The 16842-nt window shown below is 40.8% G+C and overlaps 1 protein-coding gene across 7 annotated transcripts in view; it reads right to left on the reverse strand.

The window, feature by feature from the left end:
• SGCE (sarcoglycan epsilon) overlaps positions 1 to 721 on the reverse strand; it is a 33037-nt gene extending 32316 nt beyond the window's left edge. For all 7 annotated transcript variants that reach the window (XM_066317591.1, XM_066317564.1, XM_066317574.1 and 4 more), the window contains exon 1: positions 531 to 721. In XM_066317591.1, the coding sequence (XP_066173688.1) occupies positions 531 to 639 (109 nt within the window). In that variant the 5' untranslated portion in view covers positions 640 to 721. The remainder of the gene's footprint in view (positions 1 to 530) is intronic.
• Positions 722 to 16842: the final 16121 nt, after the last annotated feature.

Here is a 16842-nt window from a genome sequence, read left to right on the forward strand (position 1 = left end):
TAATCACAACAGCCCGTCTCTCGCATCAGGCACCAGGTCCGGGGAGCGGAGGGGCGCAGCGAGCCCGGCCCAGTCCCCGGGAGCGGAGCCTCCCGCACCATCCAGCGGCTCTGAGGCAGGCCTGGCTCCCGCGCCCCGCCGGCAGCCCCGCTCCGGCCTCACCCGCCGGCCCCGGGCTCCCTCAGCCGGGCCCCGGGCTCCCTCAGCCCGGCCCCGCCGCGCCGGGAGGGGCTGTGGCGGTGCCGGGCGGGGGCGCGCAGGCCGCCATCCCTGCGCCGCCGGGGAGCGTCCCCCGGGAGCCGCTGGAGCCGCGGCACGGGGGGATGCTGGGGCGGCCCGGCCCCGCACTGACAGCGGGCACGGAGCAGCGGGAATGGGGCGCGCAGCGAGCCGCAGCCGGAGGGCGAGGCGGGGGGCGGCTCCGCGGGGAGGGGACGCGAAGCCCGAGCAGAGGGGACACCGCGGCGCAGGCCGGCCGCTGCCGGCGGGGCCCGTCACCGCTCGCCGCGGGGAGACGCGCCGTGACCGACCTGTCAGCAGGAGCGTGGTGAGGGCGCTGTGCGGCCACGGCCCCGCCGCGCAGCACCGCATCGCTCCCCGCTCCTCCGCCTGCTGCTGCCGACACCACCGCCGCCGCATCCTCTATGCCGCCAAATACCGATACTCCAGCCGCCGCTGCCGCCGCCTCGCCCCGCGGCGGCCGCAGCATCCTCCCCTTCCCGCCCCGCTCCTCCCCGCCCCGCCCCGGCGGCGTCTCCCGGCAGCGCGGCCAGGAAATGCCGGGCATGGCGGGAGGAGCCTCTCGGCGCCATGGCGGGCTCCCCTCAGTGTGGGCGCAGAGCGGCTGTGGCCCCTGGCGGGGGCTGCCCTGCCCTGGCCCCCGGTGCAGATGTGCCGGGACGAAGCCCCGGGTGGAGGGGGCAAGGCAGCGGCTGCGGTGCCTCGCCCAGCCAAGCCTTGGTCTCCCTCGGAGACGCGGCAGGGGAGGGCGGCATCCCACGCCTCACAGGCTTGTCTGGTGCACACGAGTGTGCTGTGCTCTTGGAAAACATCGTGGCGAAAGCCCTTGCAAGAGCGGCTTTTTAAACACCTTACCCCATCATATTGGAGGGGGTCCAGCAGAGGGTCAGAAAGATGATTACGGGTCTGGAGCGTCTCTCTTATGAGGAGAGACTAGAGGAACTGCAGGCATTGGTCTGAGAAGACCGAAAGGGGATCTCATCAATGATACGTATCTCAAAGGCGGGTACCAAGAGGATGGTGCCAGGCTCTTTCACTGGTGCCTAGCGGCAGGATGAGTAATGGCCATAAATTAAAATACGAGAAGTATTACCTCAACACAAGGAAGAACTTTACACTGAGGGCAGCAGAGCACTGGAACAGGCTGTACGGGGAGGTTATGGACTCTCCCTCTGGAGACGTTCAGAACCCACCTGGACACGTTCCTGTGTGACCAGCTCTAGGTGACTTTGCCTTGGTGGAGGGTTGGACTGGATGATCTCCATAGGTCTCTTCCAGTATTGACACTTCTGTGATTCTGTGACACCCGCAGCAGGGCAGGACAGACACGTTGCAGGCTTGTCTGGTGCACACAGATGTGGCGTGCTCTTGGAGGACATCATGGCAAAAGCCTTGCTACTGCAATTTTCTGAACAACTTACCATATTTTAAACCTATATCCTTCCTCCCCACCAAGCTGGTTTGTTTTCTTCCAGTGTTCAGCAGCTGTTCCTGCAGCTGGTGGAGTTGTGAGTGGGGTGTCTGGAGGGGTTGGTCAGGGTCCCAGCTCCAGGCTCACCAGTGTGTGGAGGCTTGCATCCAATTTCCTGTGTCAGGTCTGACCATTCATTCCATGCTGTCCCACTGTCTGCATTGTGCTTTCTGGAGTTATTACTGATTTTTGACTGTCATTTAATGTCTGTGGCATAGCCCGAAAGCTGTGGTAGTCTTTGCTGAGCTGTGAAAACAAATCTCCCTGTGGAGGACGGAAGAATATTGTCAAATGTTGTTCTTGGCAATGGTGATGTATTTTGAGAGTAGGTGTATGTGTATGTCATATATAGCTGCTTAAAACACAGTGCTATGTAAATACTGCATTTTCTTTTGGGGAGCTACTGTCTCTCAGCTTTCTGAATGATTCATGTAAGAGTAGTCCCTGTATTAGAACTATATATTCCAAAACAAAAGCCCCATCTCGACAAATAGGTCTGTTATTACTTTTATTTTCTAATTCTAGTGGACTGTCATGTTAGCTATTTGAAAATTACAGTAAGTCTTCCATTTTCCATGAAAATAACTTTCCTTCATTTTGCATAGAGAATTTTGATTTCTCATGAAATTTCATAATCACTCCAATCTAGCAAGCCAAATATATTTGCAAAAAAGTAAAAATAATTGTATGCTTTTGAGATTTGGAAGAAAGAAATATATTCTGTCTTACTCAAATTGTATTGACCTTATTGAACTCTTTATAAGCTGGGGGGAAAAGGCAACTGTAGAAGACTTTACCTTATCTGGCTTTAGTCTTGTTACAGCTCCAGATTTCCATTAATCCATCTCATGAAGGAGAACTTTACATAGCAAGAGGCTCTTCAGTATAAATATTCTGCCTGGCATTAAGATGCAAAATACTCTGGTGTTTAGTCAGCCAGCTCATTATCCTAGATAAAGGACTTTTTTCATTCCACAGAGACTTTCAGAATATATTTAAATTTTAATTTGACTACGAAGATATTTCAGAGCAGAAATTACACTCCTTCCCTTACCTGTGCCTAGAAGTACTCTTCTGTTTCACGGCACTTTGTGATTTTGAGTAGGCCTATTTCCTCTCTGAAATTAATGTGATTTTTTTTTCTCATTCCCTTATGTAAATATACAAAGATGTACAGATGCAGTTGTGCCATAAGAATCTCGGATAGCCAGCTCACCCTATGGTGGTAATGTTTAGATTAACAAGTCTATATAATATACTGGTAGCTTTCCAACAACAATTTCTATGCTTGTGAAGTGTCTGATTTTTGTAAACAACTGTACTGTCATCAGCTCATTAATTACCATTTTCTTTCCAAGTATTGCATGTTGAAATTTTATACGCTATAAAACAGTCAACATCATTTTAATGTAGTAGCAGCACTGTAATAGTGTTCAGTGCTTTGCCACCTTTGCACAGCAAGAAGGCTCCGTTTATCTACAACATGTTGGAGAGATGTTCTGCCTGAGAAGAAAAGGTTATGTGTCATGGAAAGAAGTGCCACAAAAGCCTGCCCTGTCCCACTGCTTCCTACCTGGCAGCACTAGTGTGTGTGTGGGTATCTCTGTCTTTTTTCCTTAAGTGTTTCTTGAGGCTGGCATTCCAAAGCACACATCACTGACAGAGGGACTCACCTGAGAAACTTCGGCTAATGCAGTGCACTTAAGAATCCTACCCTTATGTTCCTAAAATGAAGTGACATCAACACAACTTTTTAAAATCAGACACCAGTGATTTGATATTGATTAGAAATACTCCTGTAAGTATTTCTTTCTCCTGTAATTTAACAGACTGCCTATATTGAAACTAATTGAAAGGGAACAGTGATGAGACATTTTTACTGAAATTGTTCTGTAGTCCATATTTACTGCATTTACTTTGGCAAGGAGAAAAGCTGGCTTCTAGCACTACAATAGTTTTTAGCTAAAGCATTCCAGAGTATAAACTCCTCATGTTTCAGCAATGCAAAAGTGACAGTTACTGTTTCCCCATGCATTCTGCAGACTTCAAAGGTTTATTTTGTTGTTCAGGCACATTGGAAGGCTGATTTCATGCAGAAGGAATACAGCCTGATCCATTTGCCTCTTTCTTTTAGAGCACAGGTTCTTACAGCTTGATCTTTATAGGTGCTGGATGCTTGCAAGTGTTTGGTGTTTCTGGAGATCATCCCAACTAAACAAAAGAAGAAAGGGCAGGATTTTTGTTTCCTTCCTGTTTTTTTAGGCACTCTTGTGAGAAAAATATTTTTATATTGTTGTATAGCTTTCAGTAAGGTTAGCAGCTAGTATACCAAGTCATTATGTAAGACATAAACAGAACAACTGCAATTCTTGTTCCAGTTTGCAAGTCCTGAGGAGTTTATAATACCACCTTTCATTACATTCCAAATATTCTTATTTCTTTTGTACTTCTATCTTTCTAATGTTTATGGAAGCCTTTTGGCATGTAGTAATTTGTGACTACAGTACACTATTTGTTTTCATGCAGTGTTTAACTAAATGTTTTATATGCAGCACTCCTACAGCATACCATATACAACAAAAAATTATTTAAAAATTAGGGGGTTAAGAATTTTGATATTATGTCAACTGCACCCAACAGATGCTTATTGAAACAAAGCAAATTATTCAAAACTTCCAGAGTTGAACAGAAATAGATTTGTGAGCTGGTTTTTTAGCTGATTTAGCCATTTAGTCTTTTACTAGAATTTTAAAGTGTAAAGAGGAACTCAAAAGATCAAATTATATAATGTAGTAGTTATCTCTAGAATCTGGCATATATTTTGGAAAATACTATGTGTTCAGAGAAAGAAGGTTAGATATATCCTAATATAGTTGTGATAAACAGGAACAAATGTAAAAAAAAACAAAACTTAGAGGAAACAAGAAGTGCACTGTAAGTTAAAACAGCCCACAAGTGACTTCAGTTTGCTGAAGCAGCACTTGTATAGCCAGCAGCCCCCTGTGACAGTAGCTGGCCTTATTTAGAGGTTATAGTTTCACATGTCTGCATAGTTTTTTGTGGCTTTTAAGACATGCTCTACTGCACCTAAAATACTGGTTCTTGTCAACATTATAGCAAGCTTTTTACCTTTATATGTACAAATAGCCCATATTTGCCCCTCTCTCCCTCTTCAGGGCACTGTCAAGTAGCAGTGAGTGAAGTATTATTGAGGTTTGCTTTTCTTTTATGAAAAACTTCCATTTCAAACATATTTGCTGCTGGGTGCTCACTGATGGCTTACACTAGAGTTTAAAAAAAAATGTTGACTGTGTTTTCCGTCAGAATTTTTCCTCTTGTCAAAGCTTTTAGGGAACATGGTGGTTTAAAGAATTACTATTGCTATCTGGGATTCAAATTGCTATTCAAGAAAAATACACAAATAACTGGACAGTGCTAAGTTTGATTTTTCTTTCCTTGCTCTATAAGAGCAAAGAAAAGCTGCATCCTGTAAAATGGTACAGAGAATAAATACTGTACATATAATGATTTATCATAGGGAGAAAAATAGTACCAGAAGCATCATCTGAATCTCTTAAAATGTCTGTCTGTAGTACTGTAGCCTGTTAGCAGGCTTCGTAGTCCAATATAAGTAGGACAAAATTAATATTTTCTTCATCTTTTATGTGAGCTCTGCCATTCCTAAACTGCTAGGTTTTAAGTTGGCTTTATTTCTTGTCAATTCTCCATAGAGAAGTTAGTTTGATGACTAAATTAGTTAAAAATTCTGAATTAATTATTGTGTCTTCATTGTTGAATAATTCTTACAAAAAAATCCCCATTTCAGCCTTTTTTGTAATCCTCAGCAAGACAAATCTCTCCCACCTGGGAAGGTAAGAGTGAGTTCAGTCTGTTCAAAAGCATTTGTGAAATACATTTATCAAAGCTAATGGCTGAAAAATGAGAGCTTCTCAATTCTGCTAACATGTGTCTTACCAAAGCTATGCACCTTGTGTGGATAATGTAACTAAAATCCTCTGTTCTTCAGAGGTCCTCTGTGTGGAAACAGGAGAATATTTATAGTTTGAATTAACTTTTTTTTTGTTTTATTTTTAACAGAGCACAGGCCCTGGAGTGCAGCTGCATGATGATACACTCTCTGGCTACACAGAAATAGCTCAAAAAGAATTATTAGAGAAAACAATAGCCTAGATGAGCACATTTGAAAATGCAGAGTGAGTAAATCCTAATCTCTGGCAGAAATGTCCATCTCTTCTCCCTTGACCAAATAATTTATTACAAAATATACTGGAAAGGGCTGGCATTATCCTAGAACCAGTATTTGTAGCGAAAGCAATTTGTTATCTGGGAAATGTAACTAGACTGAAATTTGCAGGTTCTTGTTAGGGGTTTCTTGTGTATCATCATAGGTGAGACTATGTACATCTGTGAATTTAAGTCTTCTGTTCTGCTTGGTGCAATAAATCAGTTGTGCTTAGGACAAATAGTTCCCATGTCAAGATGGAATCTCTGGATAATCTGGGGAGTAGAACACACCTAGCAGGAGCTCTTGCAAATGCCAAACCTTGAATGTCAATGTCATGTTGGCTGGGTTACATAATACATGGATCCAGCTTCATTAGGGATTCATAGCCCAAAGAAGTGGAAACATGCGCCAACATTTAACAGGGTGTAGTTCCTTCCATGGGAGTAGTCAACACTCAGAGCTTAGGGCAACATCGTTGAAAAAACCTAGTTAATCATACATCCTAGATGATGAATAAAGAAGAGTGTGGGATTTTTACCTAGAGTAAGCTCTTGCAAAGAGTGTGGGAGTTGCAGAAACACCTCAAAGGAGCAGAGCAAAAGTTTGTGACAGGTGTGTTACACGCAGATTTAAGAAAACAGTTTGATGAAAAATAGAATATTTTCAGCCTGAAGGCATGAAATTTGAGAGCGATGTTAGGAGGACGTGCCACGGTTCACACAGAACAAAGAACAAGTTTTCTCTCTGTTCCAGAACAAGCTTTGCTTGGAAGAACAGTGAAATACTTCTGTGTTTTCTTTTAAATAAGTATCATGTGGTCTCCAACATGTTTGTGTGAGGTATTACGTTATATGGAGAAATCCAGGCTGAAAGTAGCTCTTTGAGGGTAGCAGTTAAGAAAGACTAAAAAAAATAAAGAGCATAGCACAGAGTACAGTATTCAGATTTACAATCAGGAGAATATGGAGGCTGGAAGGGTGAAATGCAGCTGTAGTTTCAGGATTGTTGAGTGTGTTTCTGCCTAAACTGGGATCTGAAGGCGTGCCTTATTTAAAAACATGAGAACTAGTCTTGAGTAGTGTGGAGTTCATAGAGAGGATCTTAGCCTAGTTTTGTGTCTTGTGAAGATGTGGTTTTGTGAGATATGTATTGACTGAGCACCAAACATTTACACTTTTCCTCCAGAGAATAAGTACCAAAGGAGACAGATGCTTTCAGTTTTCAGAAAAAATGCCACATATAAACAAGGTTGTGCTCAGGTGCGCGTCTTCACATGTGGAGTGCTTATGTCTTTTGGCAAGTAAGACATATTTTGTTTAGGAGAAGCTAATCCTGTATCACCAGGTTGGTGTTGTGGTGTTGTTTTCCTTTCAAATTAACTAACTAGCAGGTGTCAGATGTCTCAGTTTATGAAATATTACAGATCCTGAGGGGGAAAATGTAACAGAGTTACTGGATTGCAGTGTTTCATCTGGAGAGGTGGAGGACCAGCCAACTAAAGGCAGGTGATCAGAGAAACCAGAAATTAATCTGGGAAGGAACAGCCTAGACAGGGTTTTGCCCTTTATGACTGTCATTGACTTCAGAAGGAATTGAAAATTTGGCACTCTGGAAAATGAGATAATTTTAAGTTTGGGTGCCCAAAGAGTTAATGCATTAGTCTTTTTCTGACCATTCATGTTTCAAGATTTTCACTCACCAGTCTTGGACAGGTTTTTAGTTTTCTCTGGGTAAGATTTCTCTATCTGATGATAATAAATCATGGGAATGTTAAAATATCCAAGGTAGATGAAGAGTATGGTTATTGCAGTAGACTGTAAATAGTACTTGTATCTGATGATTGAAGGTGGGCAGTACCGCTGTGAACTGGGAATGCTGTTAAATGTAGGCCTATAATCACAGGGAGATGGAGAAGGTGAAGTGGAAGTCAGAAGCCCTGTGAGCTTCACTTTCAGAAGGGGTTTGTGCAGGACTGAAAATTTGCAAAACTTTCCTTAATTGTCAGATTTCTGGGTCCAGTCCTTTCCATATGTGCTGCTGGCACATCCTGCTTCAGATCAGTAGGATTCAAAATTCTTCTTTTACCTTCTTCTGCAGTAGAAGGAAGGTGATCTCTGACTCTTCTAGGTTTGCTCTTCTGTTGCTCATGTGGAAATAAACTACAGCTTTCTGGCAGCCCACTCTTTTTTGCCTTCATGCAAAATATTTGGATTATGTGAGCCTATATTATTATACATAATTTTTCTGGAATTTTTAAGGCAAAGAGCTGAGTACTATAAATTCTTACAAACACATTAGGTTAATAAACCTGGCTACGAAACATCATTAATACCTGACAGTTCTGGTTTCACAAGTCTTGCAAAAAACAAGCCTCATAATATTGCTTCAGATTTTATTAGATTTTTTTAAGCATTCAGATATTATCTTTTAATAAATCCTAGCTGTCTTTTGATTTGAAGTAGTTGGAAAGATGGAATTTAAGTGCAGCATTATTACAGATTTTTTCAGTCAAATTGTATTTGTGATCTGTAATTTCCTTAGTTTTTGCATTGTTGGCAAATCTGGATTTTAAATGTAATTGATTTTCATTGCTCTGATGTGTTTTTCTGCAAAATTAAAATCTTCATCTGTGCCATTTTCTCCTGCAAAACAAATTCTATGCCAAATATAGGCCATAGATATAAAACTCCTTGATTTAATATTATAGATTGTATCTGCTGACATTCTGAACGTTTTCATGTTTTAACCAGAGTCAGACCTCCATTTCCCCCAGCAACTCTGAATTATTTTGAAGATTTGTTTCAAGTCTTTGTTTAGCCTGTATCTTTCTATTTCATCTAATTAGAACTTTTATCTTTAAATCTCTCAGTTGCTTTTCTTCAAATGTTTAAAATGCAACCTTAATCTATGCATACAGTTTTACTACAGACAATTTTATAGGTTTAAAATAACTTTCCAATTCCTAATTATGGGTCCTTTGTCAATCTCTTCCTTCTTTAACTCTGCAAGATAGTGTATGCACTGTGTTTCCTTACATGTATTAAATATACCCTGCTCTCCAAAATGTCCCTGCAGAAATGAAAATGTTCCTTGCTCTTTTGAGTACAGATTTGTGAAAATTGCAGAGCATTATTTAGACCTCTCTGCTTGTCTGTGTGCAGTCTCTCATGCTCTCTCTTTCCCCATGATGTTGTTTGGCTGCTGGGAGGAGTGAGTTGTATGCCCAGAATGATGGCAGGAGGGACTAGTGCCCAGGTTTTGGGGGTTAGCCTGACTTGTTTCTAATTTTCATCCTTTCTATTATATATTTAATTTTTGCATTTTCTTGTGACATGTTGTCACTCAGGTTAGTTAGGCTAAAGGAGGGAAGGAAATAAGTGAAGAAAAATCTTAGGCACCTTGTATATGCCAAGATAAAAGTGTTTATTTACCGTACTGAAGATGACAGTTTTGTTTATCTTTAGGAGAAAAGATTTTAACCAGCAGACTTGTAATAATTTTGCTAATGAAATAATGAGCTATACACAATCAGTGGAATATTCTGGAACTCAGTGAGAGCAGGGGTTGCAAAATAGTTTCCTTCAGTTGTGTTTTAGAAATTAGTAAATGGAATCCTATAAGTCACTGTACAGAGAGGAAATACTCTGAAGCAGATCAGTCTGTTCTGCAAAGCCCAGGTTTTTGCTACCTATTGTAGCAACCACATGTTAAAAACTACAGAGAGGCAATCCCACAGAGTATATGAAGGTAGAGCAGAGAGATATTCAGTCATTTAACTTGTAGAAAGTTGCACTACACTGTAAGGGTCCAGATAGAGGGTAGAACTGAAGTGTTTGCACTCCAGTCAAGTTACAAAAATGTGACTTTGTACACAGAAGATATATTTTTGCCATAGGACGGGAGCACTCCAGCCCTCGTTGTTTTCTGAAGTTCTTGCTTCCTTGCCAGCCTTCCCAAACATGGGCATTTAAGGGCAGTGTCATATACAGAAGATTTCTGGTGCTTGGTTTGTTGGGGTTTTCTTCTGTAAGACACAAATAGCTGAATTTGAAACTACAAGCTTAGTTCAAATACAAGATACATGCGTATTTTATTGCAACTACACAATTTTATAAAGGTTGAACCCTCCAAATCACCTATCTGGAGAACAAATTTGAGTATTTTCCCTGAAGAAGTAACATTCCATTTTCAGCATGTGCCATCTCTTGAGTTGCAAAATTGTTGCCACCAGGCAAGCTAATGATACAAATCCTTTAGTTTAATTAGAGGTTTGTTGATTGGCTTTTATTTGAGGGAGAGAAAGGGAGGGTAGTTTGTATTTTTGGCAGGAAGGGAAAGGCAGGGAGTTATTTTGCTTTTACAAGGAATTGATGTCCTATATTATATGAACTAAAGACATGTGTGTTCTCAGCAAAGTGTCAGAACAAAGACAAAATCTCTACATGAGAGAACTTACTGTGTAGGAGGATCTTTATGTAGCAGATCAGCTGCATGAAGCTAGAAATTACAGTATTTAAATCCCCATGAAGTTCTAATGTGAGCCTGTCGCACAGGCAGTGTAGAAAGCTGTGTGCAAAAGTTCTTGACTCAGGAATACTCAAACCCAGCTTTCCTTGGGGAAAAAAAAAACATGCCCTAAGGATGCATGTAGAATAATGATTTGTATGGTAGTTACATATTCTGGAAGGTGACAATGGAAATTGGTTGCAGGGGGTAGGATATGACTTTGCATGAATAGAGTCAGTTTGTAAGTTCCAATGCAATTGAATATAAGATTGAAAGAAAAATGTGAAAGATCAGAAAGAACAGGATAAGCACAACTGGAAATATTTGCTTGCTGGGATGGAGGAAACTAGTAAGGTAATTCATGGTTTGTAAGAGGGGATGCTTTTGTGAAAGGGTTTGTAGCAATTGTGGCAGTACCAAGTAGGAATTAGAAAAGGCAACAGAGGAGGTAGCAGCAGTTTAGGAACTTGAGCAGATAGGCAGTGAGAACTCAGGCAAAAGTTTCCCCCACAGGAAGTGAGATAAAGAACTTGCTTGTTTTTCAAGGACATATTATAAAGGGGGAATCAACAGGGCTTGGCAAAATACTCAGAGAGGTGGGAGAGAAGAATGACTACAAAATAATAGATGTGTTGTTCTGACAAACAGGAGGATGCTGGATCTGTGAAAGCACAGAAAAGTGGTTTTGAATGGGGCAGCTGCTGTGAGATTATAAACACAGTCAGGTATTAAGTATAGTTGAACAGAGCTGAATATTCCCATTGAAATTTCCAGACTGAAGATCCTGATATTTACGTAGGTGTGACAGAAAATTATGGCTTTTAATTGGCATTTCTGTGCCTTTCCTGTTCATGCTTTTGAAACAGGTACAAACAACCTTTGACAATCATGTAACAGAAGTTGGCTTGTACATATTTTTTTGTGCATGCAGAAAGTACAGCAGATATGCTTAAGTGTGACAGGACAGGCCCTGGCTTGCAATGAGAGCTCACATGATCAAATTACTGTTTGACTGACTTCAAGTGTTGGTAGTGCAACTGTCACAGTATAGCTGAGCTTTGCCTTAAAGCTTTAAATATTGGGACAGGAACATTCATGGAACATAGCAGATTCTCTCTCCGTAAGATCTCACTGATTCACAGACTCCTGTAATTGCTAAAGAAATAAAAACAAGTTATATTTAGTTTTACTTCAGCTGCCTACTTTGAGTTCAGCTAGCCATTACTGGTAAGAATATTTAGTATTATACAGAGCACAAGTCCTATGAGGAGCAGCTGAGGGAGCTGGGGGTGTTTAGCCTGGAGAGAGCCGAGGCGGAAACTTATTGCTCTCTACAACAACCTGGAAGGATTTTCAGCCAGCTGAGGGCTGATTTATCCCAGTATCAAGGGATAGGACAAGAGGAAATGGCCTCAGGTTGTACCAGGAGAGGTTTAGATTGGATACTGGGATTAATTTCTTCACTGAAAGCGTTGCCGAGCATTGGAGCAGACTGCCAGGGAAAGTGACTGAGTCACCATCCCTGGGGGTATTTAAAAGATGTGTAAATGTGGTGCTTGAGGACATAGTTTAGTGGCAGTGCTGGGTTAAGGGTTAGATTTGATGAAGTTAAAGGTCTCTTCAAGCCTAAACAAGTCTATGATTCTACAATTTTTACCAGAGATGAAAGATTTTATATTATGACCTCCTTTTTAATGTCTATAACTTGAACTCTGTCTCAAACATTTTAGCAAAGTTTTGGCTTTATGAGTTCATGTCAAGAAAAGCAACATAAATTATATTCAAAATTAGATTCTGTAGAATAATCCTGAAAAGTGTGCTGCCAGCTAAGTTGTCCTTTGATTTTAAAATGCCATTAAATCTTGAATATCTAGATATTGATATCTAGGTTCAAAAGCCCGTTTGATGTGGTTTTTTCCTCTCTTCTTCGTTTTTTTATGAGAAATTACACTCTCTTGTAACTACTTAAATGTAAAGATAACTAAGACTATTTAGTGAGTAAAATCATGCTTAGATATGAGTTAAAGCTGCTGAAACCAAACCTAAATCCTCCTGCTTCTTTTCACTGCTTGCACCCTTCCAAAAATGATAACATCTAATGCTTGCCAATCCTGTAGTTGCATTATGATAAACTTAAAAAGCACAGCAAGGACCAGAATTAAATCTGTGTCCTTTAGCCCTGTAGATGACTGCTATATATGCACAAAGTAGTTTTTGCACTGTTCCTTCTGAAATTCAAATGAAACTTGAAATATTTCCAGCCCATGACCAAGATTTTGCACATTATTAAATGAGTGAGTTCTTCTTGGCAATCATCACAGATACTCCTTTTTTCTGAAAGAATAGTAAACACTTGTTCTCTCTCTGCATGACTGAATTTTACAACAAAGGAAAAAGTTCTCTCCATCTCTTTTACTCAAAGTTAGCTTCAGATTGTGTAGGAGACTGTACAGCCTTGGTCAGCTTGTTGGGGAATAAAACTCATTTTTCTCACTGCCATTTTGTAACTTAAGTTATATTGCAAAGACAGGAAATAATTGCTTGGCTATAGAAGCTGTTAATCACAGACTGCTGGAGTTCAGCATTTTCTGTATCACAACAGTCATCCACTGTTACTTCTAACAAGACTTTTCCTCACCCAAACAGAAGTGTCACGATACTAAATGCCATTTATAGGAGCACTTAATTACCAGAACTGTTGCAGTTTAGCACTACTTTCAGAGTTCTCAACGCAGTTTTAGGTTATTGGTGCTACTTCAATTTCATCTACGTTGCAAAGCATTGAAGGATACTTTAGAAATGCCTAATCCAAGTCTTAAGCAAGTTTAACTGAAACTGGAACAACTCAGTTGACTGGCTTTTTGTGCTTCATAGCAGCTTTACAGACTGTGATGAGAAAAACGGTTGTTTTCTCAAAAAGCAGTGTCAGTGCACAAAGAAGTAGATGCACACTGGAATCTCCTCTCAGCTTCCATAAAGAAAGATAGCAACTAGTAAAGCGTAATACAGTAACTAAATCATATGAATGATGTGTTAAAAGAGTATTACTCCCTGACATTTTAGGGAAAAACGAAAGATGAGATTTTGTTCAGGCCATCTAAATAAACATTTTCAAAACTAGATTTTTACTGATGAGTGTGTAGATTTATGTCTAGTCAAAAGGATGCCTTTTTGTGTAAACTCAGCTGGCTGAATTTTATGTCTATATGCTCACTTTCCAATAAATAGAGAGGCAGGATCACACCAGGCTGAGACAAGTCTCCTGAGGTGAGATGAATGCCTTTCTGAAAGTGCTTATCTGTCTTTCCATGAGGTCTCTGACAGTTAAATGGCTAAACTTAAGTGAAATGAATGTCTTCTACAATGAAAACCTTCTTGAACAAGGATCTAAAAATGAAAGTGATAGATAATGTACTCTCTTAAACTTACATCACCAGATAATTTTTTTACTGCTTGCTTTTACGATAGTATCTAGGAACACTAGGTATGCATAAAGTGCTTGAGGCTGTATAATCATAGAATAAAAAGCTAGTCCTAACTCTCAGAGTTTACACACTAAATATAAAACAACATGACAGAGGAGCACAGAAAACAGGAGCAAAAAGGGTAGTGTGAGCGCCTGGGTTAGTAGAAATAGTTAGACCCATCAACAACCCAATAACTGAGAATTTTGCAGACCTTGTAGCAAGAGCATTATCGTGCAGCTGGGAGGTTGATAGGATTGTAACTGTGGGCATGTTTCAGAGGAGAGCCTTTGACAGAAAAGGACATGGGGACATATTTATGGGAAGTAAATACATGGTCATTGTGAACTGATGGGAAGTTTAGACCTTAGTTTAGAGCAGACTTCCAGTGTTTGGCCACTCTCACTGTCAAAAAGTGTTTTCTTATGTACAAGTGGAATTTCTTGCATTTTAATTTGTGTCCACTGCTTTTATCCTGTTATTGGGAACTAGTGAAGGGAGCCTGGCTCCATCTTCTTTGCACACTCCCATCCAATATTTGTATATACTGACAAGATGGCCCTGAGCTTTCTGTTCTCCAGTCTATTCTCTAAGAACAGCCCCAGCTCTCCCAACCTCTTATATGACAGTTGTTTCAGTCACTCGGTCACCTTCATGGCACTTCACTGGAATTGTTCTAGTTTAATGTTTGTCACACCATGGCTGCCAGACCTTGACTGGGTACTCCAGGAGTGTTTTACCAGTGCTGAGTGGAGGGAGGGGGAACCTGTCAACTTGCTGGCAACATTTTTCTTAATATAGTCCAGAAGGATGCTGGTCATCTTTGTCAACACCCAACACCCAAAATTTGGCTTGACAGAAGCCAGAGAGCTGAAGTAAGAATATAGCGAATTTTGGTAGTATGGTCCCTATGTCATTCATAATCCAATTTTCTCAGTCACCTGCTGTACCAGGCAGATCCACCATGAGGTGTTAGTAAGAGAAGTTGCTTTATACAGATGCTATTTCCATCACTGCCTATGACTTTGGTATAGTATCTTTAAAAGAAAATTTTATTAGGCTCAGGAGCAACTCCTGTTGAAGCTGAAGATGTGAACTGAATCTCATGGTTCTGGAAAACAGCTTAATCTGCTGACATTTTCTGCATCCTGAGCTGGAAAGGAGGCATCTTGGTCAGGAGAGGAATACAGACTGCCTCTTGTCCCATCTCTTGCACACTGGATGAAGGAGAGCAAAGATGGCATTTTCTGGGAGAACAACACAAGTTGCATGATATGGGGAGGCTGGAGTGCAGAGTGGGACATGGAAGGAAAGGACTAAGTAAATCCTTGCCAGAAGGGAAATGGGAAATCTCTTGTGTAAGCCTTAGGCCAGCTCTCATCCAGGATGAGGAGGAAGACACTTTAAAGGAGCATAGGGACATGGCAGGAGAACTGGGTGGGGGTTACAATTTCCATATGTTCCCTTCAAATGTAGATTCAGTGTCATTTCCACAGAAGATGCAGGTGGATTTGGGGTCCTTCACACTGACTTGTGTAGAACCATTATTAAACTTATGTAGGTGATGTGAGAACTGATGAAAAGCATGGAAATTTCTTTTGAAGTGAGATGCTGCTGGTGATCAAAGCACTTTGAGGTAAAGACTTTGTAGCAGTATAGACAATTCGTCTGATTTTGTTCACTGCTGTTTCCTGACCTCATGAGATGGCACTGCATGGGAGCTACACAATTCACATGCAATTCCAAAAGATGGCAACCTTAGGCTTCCAAACTGGGGCCTCTGCTAAAGAGCTCTACAGCTCCTAACAGTTCACAGTGGTGAATGTTTGAAAATTCTGTGTTGTCCCAGACTGATCTTATATTTATCCATCTATTCTATTTTTCATATATTTCTACATATAAGACAGAATACATGTGATTCAGTTGAAAAATGGGCAACTTCTCAAATGAATTTCTGTGCCTGAAGGAAGGGCAGGTTAGAAGACCTTAGATCTACAATCTCTGTTTCAGGCTGTGACTTGGATTATATACAGGAGTGAGGCTCTGCTATCAATCTGTGCTGAAGCTCCTGTGGCACAACAATAAAGCAGAGACAGATTGGCAAAAAAAAGAAAAAAAAAGAGAAAGAAACTATTTCATTTGATGAATTTTAGTACACTTGCTCTTGTTTTACAGAATTACTAGGCTTTTTTCACATAGTCCACTAGTCTTGCCCATATTAGTGTACTTTTAATGGCAATCACTACCATTGTGAAACTCTGCATAGCTCTGGATAGAAACACTCTTGAGACAAGATAAGATAAACAGCCTTCATACTACATTCATTCTCATGCCTTAAAAGACTCATCTTTTCTCTTGGTTAGAACTTATTTTCTGACTAGATCTTTGTGTCCAGTTTCTGCCTTTTTTGTGGTTTTGTGTCCACCATGTATCCAGAAACTTCACAGAGATATTCATCAAGAAATGCAGTTATTTTAGGATATTTTATTAAATCATGTAGTTACAACTGAAGCTGCCTTGACTAAACCAAAAAATTCTGATGCTGAAGTATAAATTTTGTGGTTTTGTAACAAATACTGCTTTTGCATTACAGGATCACTGCTGGATGGAAAATCAAGCATCTTGCTTATTTTCCAGAAGTCATGTTTGGAAACCATCAGCTTGGAAAAATCTATCTTGGTTTGGCTTAAAGCCAGATTTTGAAATTTCAGCTTTCATGAAGCAGAAATGTCTTTCTTCAAGCAGCTCTAGCAGCAGGGTCAAAATCTAAACCCCACTCCGTTTTATGCAAAGCTTTTCACTTCAGCAGTCATTCATCCCTCCCCAGTCCAGGGATAAAAAATCCTATCCTTTTTTTGGTTGTGCCAGTTCCTTATGTTTTGCCCTTCCTTACTTACACTGTGCTGCTGTGAAGG

Source organism: Sylvia atricapilla, chromosome 1 (genome assembly GCF_009819655.1).
Source record: "Sylvia atricapilla isolate bSylAtr1 chromosome 1, bSylAtr1.pri, whole genome shotgun sequence".
NCBI classification, from domain to species: domain Eukaryota; kingdom Metazoa; phylum Chordata; class Aves; order Passeriformes; family Sylviidae; genus Sylvia; species Sylvia atricapilla.